The 22,626-nt window shown below is 45.2% G+C and overlaps 1 protein-coding gene across 1 annotated transcript in view; it reads left to right on the forward strand.

Moving 5' to 3' along the window:
- STOML3 (stomatin like 3) overlaps window positions 1–22,626 on the forward strand; it is a 355,332-nt gene that overhangs the window by 137,400 nt on the left and 195,306 nt on the right. Inside the window, exons 3-6 of the mRNA XM_069639736.1 lie at window positions 4,223–4,326; window positions 4,435–4,507; window positions 19,128–19,210; window positions 19,878–20,081. Of these exons, the coding sequence (XP_069495837.1) occupies window positions 4,223–4,326; window positions 4,435–4,507; window positions 19,128–19,210; window positions 19,878–20,081 (464 nt within the window). The remainder of the gene's footprint in view (window positions 1–4,222; window positions 4,327–4,434; window positions 4,508–19,127; window positions 19,211–19,877; window positions 20,082–22,626) is intronic.

A 22,626-nucleotide genomic window follows, 5' to 3' on the forward strand; every position in this document is an offset into this window, starting at 1 on the left:
ACTTTGATGTGATGGACAGTCTGACAATTCCTTTAGTTTTAGTTCGAGGCCGGGTACCCCTCTTAGAGATAGGGATAGTGAGGTCATTTTTTGAGAAATACAAGTTTATAACCAAAATTATGTCACCTTTGTGTCAGCTTCCTTCTTTGACACCCTTGCAACAGTCAGACAAAAATAAGAGGTTCAAAGTCCCAGATCCATTATTACATATGTCCTGAACTTGGATAACATTTGCAAGTGTGCTTGCATGGACTGGTGACTTGTGATGAAGCATGCTGGCGTTCCACAGCAGAAAGGTTCCTGAGCCTCTGGATGCATTATGTGGGGCCTATCCCTGTTTTCTCATGGGGTGCAATGCGTGAACGTGCCTTTGTAGGTGCTTTCCGCAGCCCTGATCCGATCAACACGTTATTAGTGTTCAAAGCAAAGTAACTACACACACACACACATTCATTCACAAAGGGGCTGATCGTCCCCAAAAGACTTCCTGTTTCCCTGACTCCCAATGACCCCAACATATTAAAATGCTTTTGTTTGAAAAACCAGGCAATGCAACAAAGTGCCTAAGTCGATAAATAGAAGCAGTAAGATAGTAGATGTGGTCTAGTTTCTATGTTGATTACCTAATAAGTAGAAGCAGTGCAATTGTAGATGTAGTCTAGGTTTGTGTTGACAACCTGAAGACATTGATTCTAATATCACCTTCAGCACTTAAGCAAATGATTATGGTATTTTTTCTAAACTCCAGTAGCAATGCCAGGAGGTAGTAAATCCTCAAATGTCCCACGTAAATGACTCTACATGTCCTCCTGGATCAAAGTAAGTTTTCTCCTGAGTCAGCCGCCATTTTGATACCAACAAGATGCACTTCAAATAACAGTGCATGGACTGGAACAATTCCCATCAACTATCATCACAGCACTCTCGCCAACAATATCTACTTCTGCCCCATCATTCACTCTTGGGTCCTTGCCTCCCTGACCGTTATAACATCACACATAATGTCCTCATCCTTAGCATGGTGTGCAGAACCCACGAGACCAGGATATTTCTTGAAGTGACTAAATACTGCCTTTGGTGGTGATGCTCAATTCATTTTTATGCCAATAGCTGCTGGAGCAATGATGAGGCAATGCCGACCTGGGCGGAGTGGCAGGGCGTCTGCCTGTAGTCAAGTTTTGCTGCTGGGCTTTAATTTACCTAATAGGCCCTTAGCAGTGGGGCAAATCAAGCAATTGGGTAACGTCACTAATTCGCATTGTACAAAGAAGAGGAGACTTAGAAACATGTGAAAGTCCCTAAGTTTCAGTCCTATAAAAGGGCTCCGGAGGAGCAGGTAGGGAAGCAGTCCTCTCAAAGAACCAGCACATGGCAAGGGCAGAGAGAAAAGGAGCCAGAGCCTTGATCCACAGCGGAGACACCAGAGACTGAAACACAGCTACAACCAGTACAAGGAAGAAGCATTTGGAGTCCTGAGCAAACTTCACAGCCTGGCCAAGCTACTGTTGCTGAAGAAGCTGAGAGGCCAGAAGAACAGGAAGGCATGGGAAAACTAAGAGGGCGGGCACTGCTTCCTAGTGATAGAGGCACTGTATGCCTTACTAGCGAGAAGGCTACTAAAGCCCTTAAAATCAAGCTGGGCATTATCTCTCTTGTGATTTGAACTGGGGTACTGGATACCTAGACCAGGAAGAAGTGAACCATGCACTATCTTCGTGCAGGTTGCGAATAGCGCGTTGGGCACTATACCCTGTGACTTTGATTTGAGGAAACAATCATCTAAACACTATAACCTCTAGGCTGTGTTTGTGCATCAAGAAGTGGCTGAACACTGTATCCTTGTGGTGGCGTTGGGGAATCCAGAAGCTGCTGGGTGCTAAATCCTTGAGATTTTATTGGTGCATTAAGAGGTGGCTGGGGGCACTATCCCAGTACCTGTGATATTGGGAAAGAAGAGGCCTGTATTTCTCAAGCTGTAAGGAATAGGGAACCTGAGGGATATATGTATCTCTAGTAGTGTTAAATAGCGGACACTTTGTTCAACCTTCTCCCACCCCCATTCCCTCCCAACACATTTTCCTCACGTCGTTCCAGAGAGAAACACCCTGTTTATTTGCAGATAAGTCCCATCTTCATTAAGGAACTTATCCTTCCAAACTACACGCGTGACATGTTTTTTTGAGTCATTTCTCCTTGGGGAGAGAGAGATCAGCTCTGTTTTCATTGGAGTTATTGACCTACTCAAATGGCACTCCTGATGGCTTTTAATTTAATCCATCATGAAACTCTATTTCTCGTGGCATGTTTTGTCTGCCTGGAACAACCAATTAGTGCTCCCCATGGAAGATATGTATTGATCAACTTGTGCCGGCTCTGCATTGTTGACTGTGGGACAGGTGCCTGAGGCCTGTTTCTTTTGGGATATCATGGATTACATGAGAAAAGGCACTGCATACTTGGGCTGCCATCTCCCTAGAGTTTGCACCTGATGCGTCCATATGTTACTTTGGCTGTACCTTTCCAGTGGAACATCTGGACCTCATCCAACTGCTGCAGCTGTGTATCTTCTCTGGACAGTCAATGCTGATTTGGGTACTGATGTTTGCTTGGTGTACCACATATGTGTACTCTGGCTTTCGTTGTTGACCCTCATCTCAAAATGGAAATTGTAGTACATTTGTGTATTTATAGCATATTTCCATACCAGATTGCCACAATTATCTATTTTTTGGATGGAGGTGCCATTGGCAGTATTTTTTCTATCTTTTATGGTCTTTTATGGTGTTTTACCATCTTATCAAAGAGTTCAGTGAAATAGCCTTATTTTGTAGGTCTCTGCGAATTCTTTTTAAATCCAACTTGCAGTCAATTCTTTTGTATGGATCGAGCCCCTCATTTCCACTGGTTGTCTGGCTAGCCCATGCTGTACTTATATAGCTTTGTAAATACCACAAAGGGCACAATTTAACAGGGATCCAATAGCAGGCACTGGGAAGTAGTCAGAATTGTCATGAAAAGAACATGAAAGCAAGACAGTTCTGAAATCAACAAGAAAACTCTACACCATGGTTACACATTGTGCATCCCTCCAGGTGTTTTGGACTTCGACTCCCATGCTTCATATAGCCATCGCTGAAGTATCATGGGAGTCATAGTCCAACACATCAGGACTGCATCATAATGAGTAACCATGCTCTAGACAATGTCAAACAATGCATGTTAGTTTCCTTTTTTAGGACAATGGAGGCTCGCTCCCAAAATGGAACCCGTTTAATTATTTACTTTAATGCCCCTAAGAAGGTATCCATTGAACAGGGAGGCATGGATTGACCCTGTGTCTGTGACCACAGTTTCCTTAGGCACAGAAGAACATGATCAGTTACTCTCAAAGGAAAAGTGGCAACCAAGAATAAGTGATTCTTGAAATCTATGAAGTAGATCAGATTAGAAGGAAATACTGCAAAGCACACATATGAAGAAAGGGAGAACGAGCAGACAAAGGAAGTAAGGTCTTTGGAAGCACAGCAAAGGAAAGAGCAAGAGTAAGAAAGGCACTGTCACCATCCACGCTTCTGCTCTCATTTACAGCCTGGTGGTAAAATAGGGAGGATACTGGAATCTATATTGATTTTAACGTAGGATACTTATGTGAACGTAGTGGATCCCAAAGGTCAGGATACAGTATCTGACTGCACAGACCTGTGATTCAGAACTCCCATAGTTCTCATCCGGAGGCATAGAGGAGCTGCAGTTATAGCGGTGTTCGGGAGTTCAGACTTCGTGTTAACATAATCTGGTGAGAGGTGGACAGAAGGCGGAACACCTATTAGTGGGATCTCGATTCTGAGTGACGGCAGGTTTGTTCACAACTACTGTGATTTTAGTGAAATAGCATTATTGGTAAGTAAATCCACTTGAACAATTGGCCCCGCACCATCTGTTTTGTGTCAAAAGCCATTAACTATATCCACATGTCTTTATAAATGGAGTAGTTGAATTCACTGCTGCGTCGCAGATGTTTGACTGGCTCATGTTCTGAGTTTTCATGGTATGAGATCCCACACGAGTATCTGCAGATGCCTAAAGCTAGCTCTTAGAGGAAAAGGCATACATCTAAACACACCTCCATGACTTGCATGAGTGCTTTGGATGTGTTTGAAATTCCAACTGAATTCCTGGAATACCACTATATACCAATGCTAATTTCCCTTTCATTCTGTAGAAACCGTCAAGGAGGGAATTGGTGTTTGTGGTTGGATCCTGATCATCCTCTCCGGCCTGCTCGTGTTTATAACCCTTCCATTCTCAATATGGTTTTGCATAAAGGTAATCAAACGATGGAATTATTCCAGTGACTGCGTCTTATAAAATACCTTGTAACTTATTATATAATTTGATATTAATTATGATACTATTTTATTTTAATTGCCACAGATTGTAAAAGAATATGAACGTGCTGTGGTATTTCGACTTGGCCGTATAGTTTCTGGAAAAGCCAGGGGACCGGGTAAGTTTGTTAATTTAATTTGTATAAGTGTGTACCATGTCATTTATTTTTAGGGAAAAGTGGAAATTAAAAACATGTTCACCAAAGTGAACAAATCCATGAGGGATTCTATGATGTGGTGTACGTTCAAAACAAGATAACATTATCTGAGCCTCGTAGAAATCTGGGGGCTACATGGACTTCTAATCAGCCTATGCTAATTTGACCAGCTTCGGAGTGCAAGCTATATCAGAAGAACCATTATGTGGATTTAAACAATGTGAAGGTCACTATTATCAGCTTAGTTTATTTTGACACAAGTGTCATACAGGCACCTGTCATCTTAAATTTGTGTGAGCATGTTAAGTGGTTTCATCCCAAACAATGTTAACGTTGTAAGTTTCATCCTGGTATGTTTTTCATTGTAGTGGTAATTTGATGCATATATACAACAGGGCTGTGTGTATGTAGGGGTGGGGCAAGGTGGTGGAGGGGTTGTTAAGGGATAATTGAGGGAGCCCCCTCTAAAAAGAAAAAAATATCAAATTGCCATAATGAAAGTTACCAAGCACTCATGTTGTACACAAGGTGGAAGGCATGTAATGCTTCATGGGATTTTTAAAGCACACCATTTCCATTTAAACAACCTTGTGGTTTTGATGATCTTCTAGTATAATCGCTGAATCGTGACCTCTACTGGAGAGTCGAGGTGTATCGAGGTGTAGAGACAGTGCTGTCAGGGTATGGAAACTTAGCAAACACCCCGATTATCTTTGAGTCTGGGTTTCTGAGGGTCTGGCTGGTGAAGTCTGAATTTGAATGGCCCTCCCTTAAACCATTCAGTTTGGGTTTGCTGATGTGATGTCTGAGAGTCTCTTATCAGTTTTGCAAGATGGAGTCACATATAAGTCTAGGACAGCATTGAGATTTTTGTGTGGTAGCGGAAATCTCAAACTGTGGTTGGAAGCCATGGTGTAGCCAACGGGTGCGTAAGGCGATGGTCATGGTGGTGGGCTAACAACCAGACACCCTTCCCTATGCAGGAGGAATGGCTACATTTATTAAATCAAATTTCGGCCTTCTGGCCTTTTGAAGCTGAAAAGGTCAAACAAAAGAATGGAGAGAGACTTCGGAACGTTGCATTTGGCCAACAGTATTGAGCAAAGAAGACCCCCGTGCAAACTGTAAAAGAGGGACTGCAGGGGACTGCACACAGTCACTCAGGCACATAGATAGCTCATGGACTCAGAGGGCACACCACATGGGCTAATGAGTGGGACAGCACATAGGCACATAGGCTGAGGATTGGGAATGTATGCATGGCCAGGTGGTGGGCAGCACACAAGTTCAGTAGTGAAATAATGCACAATCCCAGAGAGGAACCAAACCTGCTCAGAAGATGAGAAATGCATCGACTCATGAAGGGGGACAACAGAGGCTTATGGTGGCTTAAGCCCAGGACGTGAACATTGCACAGGCTCTGCAAAAGGATAGCACACAGGCTCAGAAATGGGAATCCACACAGGCACATGTGGAAAGGAAAGGGCAGTGTGCACACTCAAGGGGGGCAGTATTTATTTATGTATTTGTTTATTTATATAGCACTTATACACAGGTGAAGTGCTTCAAAACGTGAAGGGAACAAGGGAATACAGTAACCATTCTTAGGCCTTGAAAATTCAGAATGATTAACACAGATAAGCTAGAATACTAGGCCTGTCAACATTTCTCCTGGTGCAAGTGCATGAAGTGTTAAGTAGCGACCAAGCTCGGGAGGGGGGGGGGGGCGAGAGACGGTGTGGAACAGGACAGACATCTAATTGGTACTAGTACATTTAGGTAATGCATACGTACAGACAGAGGTGCGGGGGAGGGTGTGGGGGAACAAAACTAGTCCGTTCGAGCTGGGCCCTGATGTTAAGTGCAGGGAGGTTGCCCCACTCATGGAGCGTAAGCTGAAAGTGCAGTAATGCTGAACAAAGTGCAGCGGCCCAAAGGCAAGTGCAAAAAGACTGCCGGGAGAGCCTGGGACCTGTAGGATCTGGAGGTGAACCAGGCAACCAGTCAGCAAAATCTGAACAGAGCTAGGGGAGAGAAGGAGGGTGGAGAGAATGAAAGGAGGTTAGCATGGGAGAGCGAAGGAGGAAGACAAAAGGAAGGTCGTGAGGAGTTTGCGGAACGTAAGGTGCTCCGGCTCAAGACGGAGAGAGGCAGAGAGGCTGTTCCAGAGGGAGGCACCTACAGAGGATAAAGATCTGCCCCCAAATCTCTGTTTGTGAAAGCGGCTTACCCGCAGAGAGTTGGAGCAGGACGAGCAGAGGACTCTAGAGGGAGAGTATTTAGGGAGAGAGCGTTGTAGATAGTGCGGGCCCCGGCTCTAGAAAGCCTAGTGGATTATGCAGAGGATCTTGAACTTGATCCTTGCAGCCACAAGGAGCCAGTGGAGGGATTTCAGCGCTGGAGAGATGCGGTCCCAGGGCTTGAGGCCAAGTCTTGCGGTTCTGTTCTGGATGAGTTATAGAGGACAGATATTAAGAAAGAGGCTGTTGCAGTAGTCTAGCCTAGAGAGAACCGGGGTTCGCGAGATGATCAGCCTCTGTGGGAAAGTAAGAAAAGGTAGACTCCCTATGAGGAGTTGCAGTTGGTAGTTGGACTTTTTGGAGATGTCTGAGATGTGAGGAGAGAAGGAGACAGTGGTGTTGAAGATGACCCCAAGTTTGTTTTTCCTCATTGGTAGGCAGGGGATCAGGGCCAAGGGAGGCAGGCCAGTGAGAAAGCGGGAAGACTGGAGCAGTGGCCCTAGTCAGTACGATCTCTGTCTTACTGGTATTCAGGCAGAGATTGTTAGCAGCACACCAAGCCTGGTTAGGTGTATGAGAGGATGCGGCTGCAGTAGGGTTGGCCAGTTCCTTGCAGACTTTGAAAAGTGTGTCCGTGTTGTTAAATGCCGCAGAGATGCAGGCTTGAGTGTAGACTGTTTTCTTGGAGCGGATGCAGAGTCTATATTGCCTATGAAGAAGGCAGCAGGCCAGTTTGCCAGAGGGTCGACCTGAAGATTCCTATTTCCGTTCCACTGCTCTGTACTTGCGTTTAAGGGCAGCCAGATTGGAGTCGTACCAAGAGTTGCACTTTTTGGCAGGCTTCAGTCGGACCCTCATGACAGGGGCAAGGATGTCAAGAGTGTTGGAGATGAAGGCCTAGGCCTACCTAGGCCTAGGCACAGACTCCTGTTGTCAATAGCATACTGCCCACCCCCTGCCTACCAATGCCTCCCTCAACACGATATCGCCCACATCCCACACAAAGGCCCCAGCACACACACCGCATTTCCTGCTTCTTACACCTCGTTGTGGCCCTTACCATCTCACTAGCCACCCTCAAGAACCCCAGCGCAACCACAATGTATTCCACCATCACGCCCCTCTCAGCCTACACACCACCACCTCAGCACACTCTTGCCATTATCAACACCATGGCACATCCACTGGCGGCCATTCCCTAAATCAATGCTGAAACCAGACTATCCAGGCTAAGGATCCGCACCAATCCCATCGAACTTCTCAGCCTGCCCATTACCACAGCCCTCAGGAATCTCAAATTAGGCTCTCGCTCTACCTTCACATACGCACCTCCCCATCTCGACAATACCAAGCCCCGCTGCAACCAGCAAGCTCCTCTCAAACTTTCCGCCACCCAACACACCTGCACGCACCGTCACTCACCACAGCACCGCGCACTGTAAACTCTCCAACGACCACTTTCCCCAACCTTATCAACTCCCCAACCCCTTCCAGCACTACCAAAAAACACAGACCCGCACAGCCTCTCAAATTCACCCTCATTAATGCTCGATCCCTCCATGCTCATGCCCTCGAGATAAATGACCTTATCACGTCAAACAACTTAGACATACTTGCGGTCACGGAATCGTGGCTCCATGAAGCATCTGGCCTTGCCATCTCCATGGCCTTCCCACAAGGCTACTCTATCCTTAGACAGGACAGTCAACTCGCAAAAGGGGGAGGCGTCGCCCTCATATCTAAGGACACTCTTACCATTAGGTGTTGTGACCACCCATGGGAAGGTAACACCAACTTCCTCTCAGTTAAACTGTCCCTATCTCCCATTTACACCGTAAACATAGACATTATCTATAGGCCTCCTGCCACCGCTCCAGACTTTCAAGGACATCTCCTCCATATTCTACGCAACAACCTAAAAAGCACCACTAAAACCATTCTAATAGTAGATCTAAACTTGGGTATCAACGACCCAAATAACAAAGCAGCCATTGCCCTAGCCAAAGACCTCAAAGATCTTGGTTTCTCACAAAAAAGTCAAAAGCCCAACACACAGCAAAGGCCGCACCCTCGACTGGGTGGCAGACCTCAACTGCTCCTCCTCCCTGGTATCTAACACGGCATACCCATGGACTGACCACAATTGCATTCAATTCACTGTCCTGACCGATCACCCCACTAAAATACCCACACGCGCCCCCCCAGCCATGGTCAGAAGCACTAAAAAACTAAAAAAGAACAACCTCTGCCCATACCTCAATGTCCCTGAGCTCAGCCCCTCATTCACAAGTGACCCGAGCTCGCTTGCCAACATCTACGCACACGCCCTCATGAAAGCCATTGACGCCATAGCCCCTATCGAAGCTAAAAAAGAAAAGAAATCTATGCACACCAACGCATGGTTCTCTGAAGACCTTCTAGCCCTCCGAACGAGCAAACGCCTAGCCTTATCCAACTGGCAGGCTAAACCCTCTGCCTCCACACTCGAAGCGTTCAAAAAGCTCTCCATACAATACAAAAAAGCCATATTCAAAGCTAAATCAGACTCGTTCAACCTTTGTATCACCGATGCCAATTCCAAATCCAAGGAGATGTTCTCTATCTTTGAAGACCTCATCACTCCTGCCACCAGCCTCGATGAGATAATCTAAGACGAAGCATTGTGCTCCAGCATCCAGGCTGTCATGCTCAACAAAATCAAGCTCCTCCAGGACATTATTCACACTCGATACAAAGACCTCCCCAAACCTTCCGGTCTGGTTACACCCAGCCCCCCTTTAAACCTCTCCCACCCCCCTTTCTGCTTCAGAGATGTCTCCGAATCAGAAGTCATTAACATCGTCCAACACCTTGAACCATCTATGTGAAAATGGGACACCTGCCCACCCAACATTAACAAAGATTGCGCCGTGCCCCTGGCCCCCATCATCACTGCATTCATCAATGCATCGTTCGCCACAGCTTCAGTACCCTCTATCCTCAAAGAAGTCTGGGTCCGCCCCCTTTTTAAAAACAAATCCCTGGATCCCAGTTCCCCGAATAACTACCACCTGATCACAACCCTCCCCTTCCTTCTCAAAATCTTGGATAAAGCAGCCCACAATCAAATCCAACATTTCATAGTCACACCCCATCCTAGGCAAAAGGCAATCAGGCTTCCGTAAAGGTCACAGCACCGAAACCGCCCTTTTAGACCTTAAGAACCAAATAACCAATATAACAGACTCCGGCAAACCAGCTCTGCTACTGGTGTTAGACCTCTCAGCAGTGTTCGACCTGGTGGACCAAAAAATCCTCACATCCCATCTCACCAACTCAGCTCACTTCTCCATCCAAGCCACCTCTTGGATAACCTCCTTCCTAGAAGAAAGAGCCATGAAGGTCTTCTCAGATCTGGCCAACGCTGCACCAACCACCATCCTCTGTGGAGTCCCTCGGGGCTCCTGCACAGCCCTGCCACTCTACACTCTATTTTAAAAACCATTATTTGACAAACTTGACTCTCTCGGCATAGCTTACACAAACTATGCTGACGATACACAAGTCCTCCTCCCACTCACCAGTTCCTACGACCAAGACTCTACAGCCCTCCATCAAATATACTCCTCCATCCAAGAATGGATTGCAGCCAATGGACTCTGCCTCAATGGTGATAAAACCGAGATCTTACTCCTAGGCCCTAAAGAAACACTGTCCAAACCCAACCAACTATATAGCAACTTCACCATAGAAAACACCATTGTCCCCGTCTCTTCATCGGTGAAGATCCTCGGAATCTACCCTGGACTCCTCCCTGTCTATGACACGACAAGTCAGTGCCATTGCAACGGCATCAGCACATACCACGAAACTCATTACAGCCATTAGACCATTCCTATCTAACCAAAACTGCCTCTCTGTCACTCGAGCCACCATTGGAGCCAAATTGGAGTACTGCAATGTTCTCCTAGCAGGCACCTCAGCTAAAAACATAAACAGGCTCCAAATAGTCCAAAACAATGCACTCAGAGCAGCCCTTAGCATTCCCAAAAGAGACCACATTACCCAGGCTAGAAGATCCGTTGACTGGCTCCCAGTCAAAGAGAGAATCACCTTTAAAACTCTCACCCTGACACTTAAATGCCTAAGCCTCTCCGCCCCGCCATACCTATCAGACACCATCATAAGAGAGTCCATGGAACGCCCCAAAATAAGCTTCTACGCCAACCAACTCTACATCCCACACATCAAAAGAGCCAAAGCTGGAGGGATTGATTTCCCTCATATAGTGCCCAAACTCTGGAATGACCTGCCCACTGCCCTTAGGGCCGAGACCTCCACCACCGCCTTCTGCAAAGGCCTCAAAACCCTACTATTCAACTAACCCTCCTCTCACCTCCAGCCCTCTGCCACCCCTCTCCACCCCAACTTCGTTGTATTACTTGCCTCTCTCTGTCAACTATGTATGTACTACATTCCACTGTATCATGTAACTAAGCTCTTTATCTGTAACCAGCAACGTCTTATCATGTACTGTAACAGGGCCACGATGCCCACGGGCTGCTGTGCGCTTTATAAATGCTAATAAATAAATAAAATGGAATGTTGAAAGTTAGAGACAGCTGTATCAGGTTGGGAGTCAGCCGCAGGAGGAGAGTACGTGGAGGCAAAGGCAGCCACTGACACTCTTTGCATGGGTCGGATGACCTTGAAAGCAGGAGGTGGTGTAGGGTGTGCTATTGCCAAAGGAAAAGAGAGCTTCAAGTGAGAGAACAGAAGAGAATGATTAGTCCATGAGAGTGAAGTAGTGAGAGGAGTAGAGAGTGGGATGTCTGTGGTGAGGAGAGCATCCAAGGTTTTGCTTGCAGTGTGCGTTGAACCAGAGAGTATAATGGAAAGAGAAAGGGAAGTCACATAGGTGTCATAAAGGTCCTGAAGAGCCAAGAGAATCAAGCTGGATGTTAAGATCCCCCAGCTGGAGGAGTTTGGAAGAGGAGGAGAGGACAGAGGAGGCCAAGTCAGCCCAATCTGAGAGGAAGAGGGTGGACTGGTCCGGCGGCTGATAGAAGGTGGCCAGAGTAAGAAAGGTGACAGGTGAGAGAGAGAGCCTGAAGACCAGGCATTCAAATCAGGAGTAACCTGAGTGGGAATAGTGGAAACCGGGATCCACTAAGGAGAGATCAAGGCTACTGCACCACCTGGCCTGTTGGGTCTGAGTACAGAGAGGATCTTGTAACCTTCAGGGAGGAGTGTGTTGAAACTTGTGACAGAGTTATCCTTAAACCAGGTCTCAGTAAGAGCAAGAACATCGAGGCACAGGAGTTCCAGGAGGTGGCAGGTGTCAGAGGAGTGTTTGACAGCAGAACGAGATTTTAGTGTGGCGACATGGAGCAGCTTGCCACTTTTGAAGGACTTGCATGGGGGGATGCAGGGAACATATGTCCCCCCCCCCATAAGCAGCAAGGATGTCTGAGAGATAGAGTTGGGAGGAAGCAAGGGAGCTTCATATGCGGTGGCAGTGGGTGGCCCAGGCAGCAGGGTGGAAGAGGCTGACAAGTTTGTTCGTGTAGTGTGAGTAGGCCAGGGAGCCTGTCCAGTTGAGAGTGATGAGGGGGGAGTTGTGAGTGAGGTGGTGAGGTTGGTAGAAGGCAAGGGTGCCTGGGTGGCATAGATGCTGGTGACAAAGGAGCCCGAAGAACGAGGAAAGTTGATAAGCCAAGAAGTAAGAGGTTGGGTTGAGTCTCTCTCTCTCTCTCTCCCTCTCTCTCTCTCTCCCTCTCTCCCTCTCTTCCTCTCTTCCTCTCTCTCCTTACCAAACTTTGACCGGGTCAGAGATTTAACCCTGTCGAGAGGGGATGGGGACCCCTCTCATCATTATGGTAGGAGGTCTACCACAGGGTCCCTAGAGCCAGTACTGCCCCAGAGGCAGGGAAGTTGGGAGGGCCCCATTCCCTGTGCCTGCATGAATTATCGAAGTACCACTGCCTCTAGCGCGATACCTGTTGGGTACAATATGGCCCAGTCTTTCTTTGTGTCCCTTCGGACTACATTCCCCAGAAGAACCGAGCACCACAACTGTATGAGAGCTGACAACGAACTACATGACTGTGGAGGGATTCACCTCTACTTACAGCAATCCAGACGCTTTGTGCAGCAAGGACATGAAATTGAAAGGAAATCGTCTATCAAACTGGCAAACCATCTGCTCTGAGCCAAAAGTTGGGGCTGACTGCACCGTTAACGAAACGTCATTTACAATTACAGGCCGACATGCAAACTCTGAAATGGACACTGTTGGGAGTTGGCTGCCATTACTGAATGCTGGCGGACCCGCAGGCAAAATGGGCGCAGGGTTTAAAGCATGTTACATAAATGTGCATGCATGTAACCCAGCCCCCGAGGAAAAGCAAGACAGAGGTTGGTCCGAGGGCTCAGCTGACAGGGCGTGGGGTAGGACAATGACAATGACAGTGACTGGGGCAGAGGGAGGATAAAATAGGCAGGGAGACCAGGTCAGTGTGGGTTGCTCAGTTGAGGTCAAGGGAAGAGCATGTGCAAGGTTCGGTTGAGTTTTAGGGTGTGTCCCAGGTGAGTGAGTGAGATTAATGGGGAGAGTCGAGAGTGGTGGTACTGGGGTGTGTGAGAAGGGTGACTCTGCAACTGAAAAGTGGATGACTGGAGAAGGTGGGTGGAGTGTGGAGTAGTAGGAGAGGTGCTTAGTAGTGTGAGTTTAGTACAGTAGGTGGATATTGTAATAGTAGTGGAGGAGTACAGAGTAGTGGGGTGTGTAGAGGAGGGTAAAGTGAGGGGAGTAATGAAGTGGAATCAGAAGAAACTAGTGCTGGTGAGTGGGAGTAGAGGGTCGCATTGGGTACTGGAAAGGGAGAGTAGTGGTGAGTAGTGGAGAGAGTACTAGAGTTTAAGAACGGAGGGTTGAGGGAGGCCGTAGAGTGGGAGAGGTGCAGTGGGGGTACCGAGGAGGTAGTGGGAGGGTGAGAGAGGAGAGACCGTGAGTGAAGTAGCAGAGAGGAGAGTAGGAGGAAGGAGAAGAGCGGCAGAGTGATGTACGGAAAGGGATATAAGGGCGTGAGAGAAAAGGACAAGTGGATCCTGGGAATTTGAAAGGCATTTAATGCAGTTGGAGAATGATTGTGACTTTTATCTTGGGGGATTTTGGTTAGAATTCACCTAGATGGTCCCTAGAGGGAGGGAGAGCGTTTGCCCTTTGTTAATCATGACCACGCAATCCACTAATTAGATTGTAGGGGTTCCCGATATTTTGTGACAATTTTGGGGTTTATGGACACCAAGGCTATGAAGGGAACCTCCCAGGACAGATGAGAGAGAGAGAGGGACAGACATTAGCGAGCCCCTCCACCAAATCTTTAATACAAACCTCTCACTCAATTAGGAAAAATAAAATGGCTTGTGCATATGTGTGTGTTTGCCTTAAGACAAGTTCAGAGGGGCAACAGAGTTAGACAAGCAGTAAATGAAGTTCCTTCTTGCTAGTACCAGCAATCCCTATTGTGGGATCAGATACCAAGGGGTGGAGCACAATGAAAAGAAAACCTAATGATTCACACAGGAATGTTCAAGATCACAGTTCAGTTTCTAAACCTGCCAGTTTTGCTATAATTAGTTTAGAAACTCAACCTTTTCTGTCCATGCTTCATCAAGGAGTTGTGAACCAGTTTAGTCTCCAGTTAGCAAAGAAATGAACGTCTTTTGAATGCCGTCATTTTCTCAAGTTTATCAAGGTATGGTCCAGTGCCTCTTCCACAAGTGTACGGCCGAACCATTTCTTGTATTGTACAACATTGTTCTGCAGCATTTTCCTTCACAAGTGTATGTGTACAAGAACACCCTCCAGAGTCTATGTGGGTGCAGAGCAACACTGACATGAACGTAATTTCCTTCTTTTAGTGCCTGCCCATTTCTGTGTATGATTGTATTTGCATGAAAAGCTTTTCTCTGTGCACCTCCTCCCCCCTGGTCTCTTGTAGTGCCTAGAAGCAGTCAAAAGAAGTCTAGCCTAATTCTAAAGTGCTTGGGGGGTGAAGGAAGGCACTAGCTCCTCCCAAACATTATCCACCCAAATGGGCATTATCTAAGTTTAAGTTGATTTAATTTTGGGTGAGCATTAGGAAAGTTGTCTAGGCTTGTCTGTGTGGGATGGTACCAACTCTTAGCTTGTTGATGGAGTAGACTTTCATAACCCATTAGTGGTCTTGTATTTTGAAGGTTGTTGGCATTTTTTATTTTATATAGTTTCTGGAGGTTGTGATGTAGTGAATTCCAGGTCTGGGGATCATAAATGTTGGAGCTTGTAACACTGATGGCGCCCAACAAGGCTGAAACATGCCTGGGGATGCTTGTGGTCTCGTGCAGAAGGGATGTGACGTAGCAGTTTTCGGCCTGATTTTCATATTGTTTTTCCCCTTCTGTAATGGCTTGGCAGTCTTAAAAGCGATGGTCTGGAGGGTTGCCCAGAGCTGTGCCTGTGATCATGATTAATTCAAAATCTTCCAGCCATCACCTTTTTGTTTGGCATCATGAAGCAAGACACAGACAATGATTCAAAGTTCAAACAAAATGGTTTATTAATTTAAATGTCAGGATGGTTTAAGGCCTAAATTGCCCTATGTTAAGGTGGGATTTCCCTGCCTAAAGAAACTAAGCATAGTCTGAGTCAGTACATTCAGTTTAAAAGTCTGTCTGTGTCCAAAACCTATGCTTGCCTTCACAACTAAAGCTAAACAATGGTTAGGGATGTCAACAACAACAGAAATAGTGTTCCAAATAATGTTCTGAGCTTCTTCCTGCACCTGGCTTACTCTTCAGCTCCCCTTCCCCAAGTTCAAGACCGTTCCACAAATCTGCAGGGTTCCCTTCCCCAAGAAGAACACACAGTTCCAACAAAAGTGGTTTTGAGGTTCCCTTCCTCAAGACAACCACAAAGTTCTGAAAGTTTCATATTTCCCTTCCCCAAGACTTCAGCTTGCCAACTTGTACTTCGTCTCAATCTATCAACATTCATGACCAGTTCCAGATCAACTTTACACTCCTTCTGGTTCTTGACAGTTCATACAAATTGCTTTCTTCTCTTCGTTTTTAGCAATCCTTTCATACACTTGGATTTGCTCTCTGTATTTTCTTTCGCTTTCACAGATATGGTATCCCGGGTCTAGGCGCAGTTGTCGGACCACACGGTCCACCCATTACAGGCCACGCAACCAACAACCCTAGGCTTTCTTGCCTACACAGGTTCTTTTACCACTAACTTTGTTTTAGTTTACTTTCACTTGGCTTTCTCTTTGCCAGCCTTTTGGCTTGACTACAATGTGTTTTTCCTCTTTGCTAGTTTCTTGACTTTGCCAAAATGTATTCTTCTCATACAGTTCACTTCGTGGTGCTCTCCTTCTTTCATCACGTATCAAATGCTTTCATTTAGTTCAGTATTCAGTACTGTGGAGCTTTTATTCTGCTGCACACAGTTCATCTTATTCGTAATATTTAGCACAACCCGTTGCTTTAGGTTTACAGTATCTTGCACATCATCTTTCATTCATTCCTTATCTACTTTGGCTCTCTAACAGCCCCCAGGAGCGCCCTGCTACTAGTGCTCCCTCCCGTGCACTCACTGGTTCCTGGTATCTCCTCCGGGTGGCTGCTTTCACTCCTCTTGCTCGGCAGGTACGTCTTCTCTGGATTGCGAGCCCCGTTTGCATTGGATTGCAAGTCCCACTCGCACTTCGATCTTATGTGGGTTGCCAGCCGCTGCGCTAGTTTTCCACAGACACTTCCTTGCTTTGCAGCTCCTGCTACAATCACCCGACAACTGAGACTCCCATCTCTGTGACCCTCTCGCGGCCCGCCCGGGCCTCGGCTCCACAGCTCCTTCGGGTTTCTTGCCGGTGTCCTGGCTTCCCAGCAGGACCGAACTCGGCCGCCTCCTTCTGCACAGGATTCTCCTCTCAGGCCCACAACGCTAAGCCCAGCTTCTCTCCTGCTGGTCTCTCTCCCAGTCCTTGCCTGCTCCACCTTTTATTCACCTGCAACTGTTGAACAAGTTGTAGGTATGTGTTTTCAGGCCTGATTGCCTGACCACATTTAGTGAAGCATTCTGGACATGCCTGACCATTACAAAAGTCTGCAGGCCTCTTCCTCGTCTCAATACTAGAGTGGTGAAATGACATGTCAGGGTGCACTACTCCTAGTCGCCTCTTCCTCGTGCCAGTACTATACTGGTATGAATATGGGGAAATGGTTTGCAATAGCCTATAAAGGCAGAGGGAGGGTGAAGTTGGTTCTCACAAGGGAAAGGGGGATACCATATCTCACCTGAGGATATCCTCTCCCCAATCCCCAAGGACCCTGTAGCCAGGTGATCCTCCCTCGCATCTCCACCCCCAGGGTCAGGATCCAAAAACGATGGCCTTTCCCTGGCCACCTGATAAGAGGATGATCCAAGAGGAGTACGTGTGAGGATACCCTCCGGTTTCTCACAGTGTGCAAAGGGAAACCTCTGCCACATATGTCAAGATTAGTACAAATGCTGTTCATTTGGAGCATCTTTAGAGTTCTTTTTCACATGAAATTCAAGATAACGATACATTTCTACTATGGACAACTCCGATTTTTACAACTTCCACTTGACAGAATTTGCCTTCCTCACTTTCCCCACCTTCATTGCCAAGATGTTGGATTTCTTGACATTTATTTTTAAATTATTTTCCTCTATGTATTCTGTGAGCTTAGCCAACTGCCTTTGGAGACCTATGGGTGTTTGGTCCAGAAGGACCAAATCGTCAGCATAAAGCAGCCATTGAACTGGGCAGCCCTTAAAACGAGGAGGAAAAGCATTCGCCTGTTGTAACGTTTTTCCCAAATCCAAAATAAACACATTAAATAACAGCTGGGCAAGGATACACCCCTGCATGAGTCCCTGATGAGTTGGAATCTTTTTGGATAAATCTCCATGTTGATCAAGTCGAACTCTGAATGAAGTATTACTATACAGTTCTGTGATGTTTAATAAATAAATTGGGCAATTCAACTTCCTAAGCTTTCCTCATAGCCGAGCGCTATCTATGCTATCAAAACCTAGCACATGGTCAATAAAGGCTAGGTAAATTGCATCTTTGCCCTTCATCGTACGGTGCTTCAGAAGATTAATAATCTGACCATTAAGGGCTGTTCTGACTCTTATGACCCTACATTAGAGAGGAAAATAAGGACACGTTTGTATTATTCAGAATCCCCCAAATAACCAGGGGTAGTGTTTTGTGTTTAGTTGGGTATCCACCCAATTGGGCATTATCTAAGGGGTTTAACTTGGTGCGATTTTGGGTGAGCATTAGGATACTTCTCTAGGCTTGTCTGTGTGGGAAGGGTACTAACTCCTAGCTTGTCGATGGAGTAGGCTTCCATAACGCTTTGGGGGTCTTGTATTTTGAAGGTTGTTGGCATTTTATTATCTTATATTGTTTCTGTAGGTTGTGATGTAGTGATGTAGTGAATTCCAGCTCTAAGGATTATAAATGTATGGGCTTTACTCACTGTGCTAACCTTATTCGAACTTCGAGCAGTTTGTGGGGTTTCAAATTATTTGGCCAACATGTCTTCCCTATTGCTAGCTAGGATGACTGAATGTTAATTATCCCTTGGCTACCTCCTCTTCCTCTTGAATGGCCTCTGTTTTCAATGAGCAGTTGAGTCTGAGCTACATTTCTGTCCTATAGTGAACCTGTTGCCGATATGCTTCTTAAAGCAGTCTTTATTAGGCACTGGGGGCGTGGAGCCACTGTTGCTTTAATATTGCAGTGTCGACCCTCGTGTTGTCTTTGTAGTAGTCCAGTGTGTGCGCAAAGCTTGGAAATCTAGGTTGCGCTGCTAAAAAGAGGAAAATAATAAACTGTGAAAAATAACAATATGAAGAAGTCATCGCTGTGATGTTTTAATTCTTTGCTTTTTACGCATTTTTGTAAAGATAAAATTGACACCTTTGAGCCACACATTTATTGCTCCACAAAGTATTGTAAATGGTTATACAAACCCCATGAGACAGAGCATAATTTATGTGTACATGGTAGCGGTTTTGATTTTAAAACTGTTAGATGTCTTATTTTTATAGTATTTCATGCTGTGTTTTTTAATCTGTTCTGTTTGACATTTGAGTTCCAGTTTGATATTTGAATTCAACCAAATTATGAATTATACGATTTGTATCATCTGAAGCAAAAATCACAAGTGTATAGCATGTGATTCTGAGATAGAAGTGCATCATTGGTCGCAGTTCTGTAATGTGATCAGGTTTGTTTTTCTGGAAAATCCTTTAGTGTATTTCCTTTTTCTTGTAGGGCTGATCTTCGTTGTGCCGTGCACAGATACATTTGTGAAGGTCGATCTCAGGACAATCTCCTTTGCCATTCCTGCACAAGAGGTACAATTTTGCAATTACAAAGGTAATTTCTTTAACTCAAACAAGCGCCCCAGATTTTCATAAGATTTGGTGTGGTCATTGGCTAAACTGCTAGTTAGTTTTACTGCAGAATGCTTATGCTTCCTTCTCGAGCTCTCCGCTCATCCAGCTCCAACTCTCTGAGGGACAGACTCTTCTCCAAGCAGATAGTGGGGGGCAGATCTCTTTCCTTGGCTGGGGCCCTCCCTCTCTTAAACTTGAGCAGAACAATCTCTGGTTCCGGAAGCAACTCAAGACCTTCCTTTTTGCTTCCACTTTCTCTCTTTCTCTCCCCTGCTGATGTCCCTGACTGATCTGCGCACTGGTCACCTGGCCACCCACTGAGTTCGGGCCCAGTTGCCATTTTTGTATAGGGGTGGATAAGGGTGGAACACAAACTGAGAAACTGTTTTAAAGTGGAGACAATTGAAATGGGATTTTTGGATAAAGAAAGCAAAAGATTAATTGCAAGGTTTAGAAGATAAATTATATTACATTTGCTCTAGTGAAAAACATTTGACATCGATCTAATGTGCCTTTCATTAGCAGGTGTTCCATGTATGGTGTTAAAGCTATTACATGTTAGCCTCTCGTGAATGCAGAATTTAAGTCTTTGAGAAAGCTTACGGGTTGTCTTTTTTCCCTCTAGATCCTCACCAAAGATTCTGTCACTGTTCACGTCGATGGAGTTGTATTTTATAATATACGGAGTGCAATTAGTGCAGTGGCTAATATTTCAAATGCCTACGTAGCCACCCACCAGCTGGCGCAGACTACATTGAGAAATGTGCTAGGGACGCAGAACCTATCAAACATCCTATCCAACCGTGAAGAGATTGCCCACAGCATTCAGGTAAGTGCACACAGCTCATTAAAATAATTAAGGCACAATACCTTTGCTCAAGCTTAAAATAATAATGTTTTTATATTTGCCTCTTCTGTTGAAAGATGTGCTTCTGGCTCAAAGATCATTTTTAGATTGCTTCAAATTTCTCTGGATGGGAAGCCCCACATTCTAGTGAATTTTTCTGCACCAAATGTACTTTTTACCTGGAGCTTGGGAATGTTTTAGAGACATTGCAGGGAAAGGGTATTATACTGAGAAGGGATGTTAATCAACGTTATTGATGTGGAATTTGATAGATCCCCTGACAATCCGTGCCAAAAAGAGGAGAGGGCTGTTAAGGAACTTCAAGATTTAATGCAGACTTGGGAGTTGATTGATCCATGTAAACACTGAATCCCAGAGCAAGACAATTTACCTTTTATTCTAACATGCATAGTACAACTTCACCTATTGACTTGATTTTGGTTGCCAGAAGGTTACTCCCCAATCTGCTGGACTCTTCAATAGGAGACATAGTTATTTCTGATCACGCAGATATTAGTATGTCCTTGGTATGTAAGCTGACAGATATGAAAAAAGACACAGGTTGGAGACTTAATACATTTTTGCTCTCCAACCTAGCATTTAAGGAAACCATTAGAGAGGAGCTTTAGTTTTACATAAATAAAAATGTGGACTCAGTTGATGATATCTTTGTTTTTTGGGAAGTGTTGAAGGCTATTATTAGAGGGAAAATTATTAGTTACTTGTCACATCTTAAAAAGATTAGGGCAGGCGAGGAGGAAGAATTGGTGTGTTCATTGAAGGAGGAAGGAAAAAAGTAATGACACCTTGGACAGATGTAGAGAGAGTGTACTGCTTGCGTTGGATTGCTGGTTGACTGAAAAAGGTGACAGAGCTTTGTTTCATGTTAGGTAATCATATTGGGAATTTGGTAAGAGGACCAGTACATTGTTAGCCAGTAGACTTAAAAGGGTTGAAGAACGTAGGAGCATTATGTCCATCATCACAGATGATAATGTAGTCTTGATTAAAAATGAAGCCATTATGGAAGCTTTTAGAACTTTGTATGAAGGTTTGTATAATGCTGAGGCTTCTGGTACTGGGGCTGACAAATTAGAATGTATAACAGGTATTGATTTACCTGTTTTGCAAGATATTGATGTTGAAATTTTAGATGCAAAGCCTACTGAAGAGGAATTTCTGGGGGCAAAATGAAAACAAAAGTCCTTGTCCTGATGTGACCCCAATAGAGTTCTACAGCACATTTAGTAACCTGATATCCCTATTTAGCAATTATAGAAAGGGGAATTTTACCGGAGTCTATGCAATTGGCCCTAATTGCACTTCTTCCCAAACCAGGTAGGGACCATGCAAATTGTGTGAATTATAGGCCAATATCGCTGCTCAATATGGATGTTAAGCTTTTGGCAAAAATGTATGCCACTATACTGGGCTTAACATTGCCCCAAATTATTCACTGCAATCAGAGTGGTTTTATGAAGGGTCCGTTTAGTTACGATAACATGAGGGAAGTTATAGTTGTCATTCATCTAAACGTAAATTCCCAGGTACCGCTGATGGCTGTGAGTGTAGATGCTGAGAAAGCGCTTGATTGCGCATTTGGACATATTTAAAAATTGTATTGGAAAGACTCTGCTTTGGCCCTGTTTTCATGCAGCTTTTTCATGCCTTGTATAGCACGGCAAAAACAAACATTCTGGTGAATGGGTCTAAGTCGGCTGTTTTTGACATTGAAAGTGGAACCCATCAAGGATGCCCCTTATCTCCTCTTCTGTTTAATATATTTATTGAACCGTTAGCAGCAGCAATTAGGAAGAATTATAACATTCAGGGCATCATGTGTGGCTCATATGTGTCTACGGTCTTAGTGTATACAGAAGATCTGCTTCTGTTCCTTTCAAACCCAGAGGACTATTTCAAGACTGTAATGGAACGGTTCTTGAGTTTGGTAAGATTTCAAACTTTAAGGTCAATAAGTCCAAGACAGACATTTTCCCCATCACCCAAACGTGTTACAGAAGTTGTATTCCCTGTAAAGAATTTCATTTGGCTAAAGATGAGTTTACCTGTTAGGGAGAATTCTCAATCTGTGCTAACTCCTCTCTACCTTAGAAACCCCCAGCTCTTTTGCTGAACTTTGGGACTCTGTACTTTTTAATTCTGTTTGTTTTCTGTGTTTATTTCTTTTGGTTATGGAGTTTTAGACAACTCCCTAGGCATCATGTTTTTTTATGTGTGTCACACAGCACCCTAAATGCAGTGACACAGGGATGTCTTTTAGACTTCCCAAAGGTTTAGATACCTTCTCTGGGATCAACTACTGTTTCCCAGAGAATGTAAAGTGAAATTGACTTTACTAGTCTTTTCCAAATTCATAGACCCGGCACACACCATCTTACAATGGAGTGCTGGAGGGGTTACATAGTATCCCCTGTGTCTAAACCCTCATGTAGCAGTCAAATGCTACCGTTTCCTATTGGAAAGGCTGGTGGCAGTGGTTTTACAACAAACTACCATGATTTTTCCC

Source organism: Ambystoma mexicanum, chromosome 7q (genome assembly GCF_040938575.1).
Source record: "Ambystoma mexicanum isolate Mex_15411 chromosome 7q, UKY_AmexF1_1, whole genome shotgun sequence".
NCBI lineage: Eukaryota > Metazoa > Chordata > Amphibia > Caudata > Ambystomatidae > Ambystoma > Ambystoma mexicanum.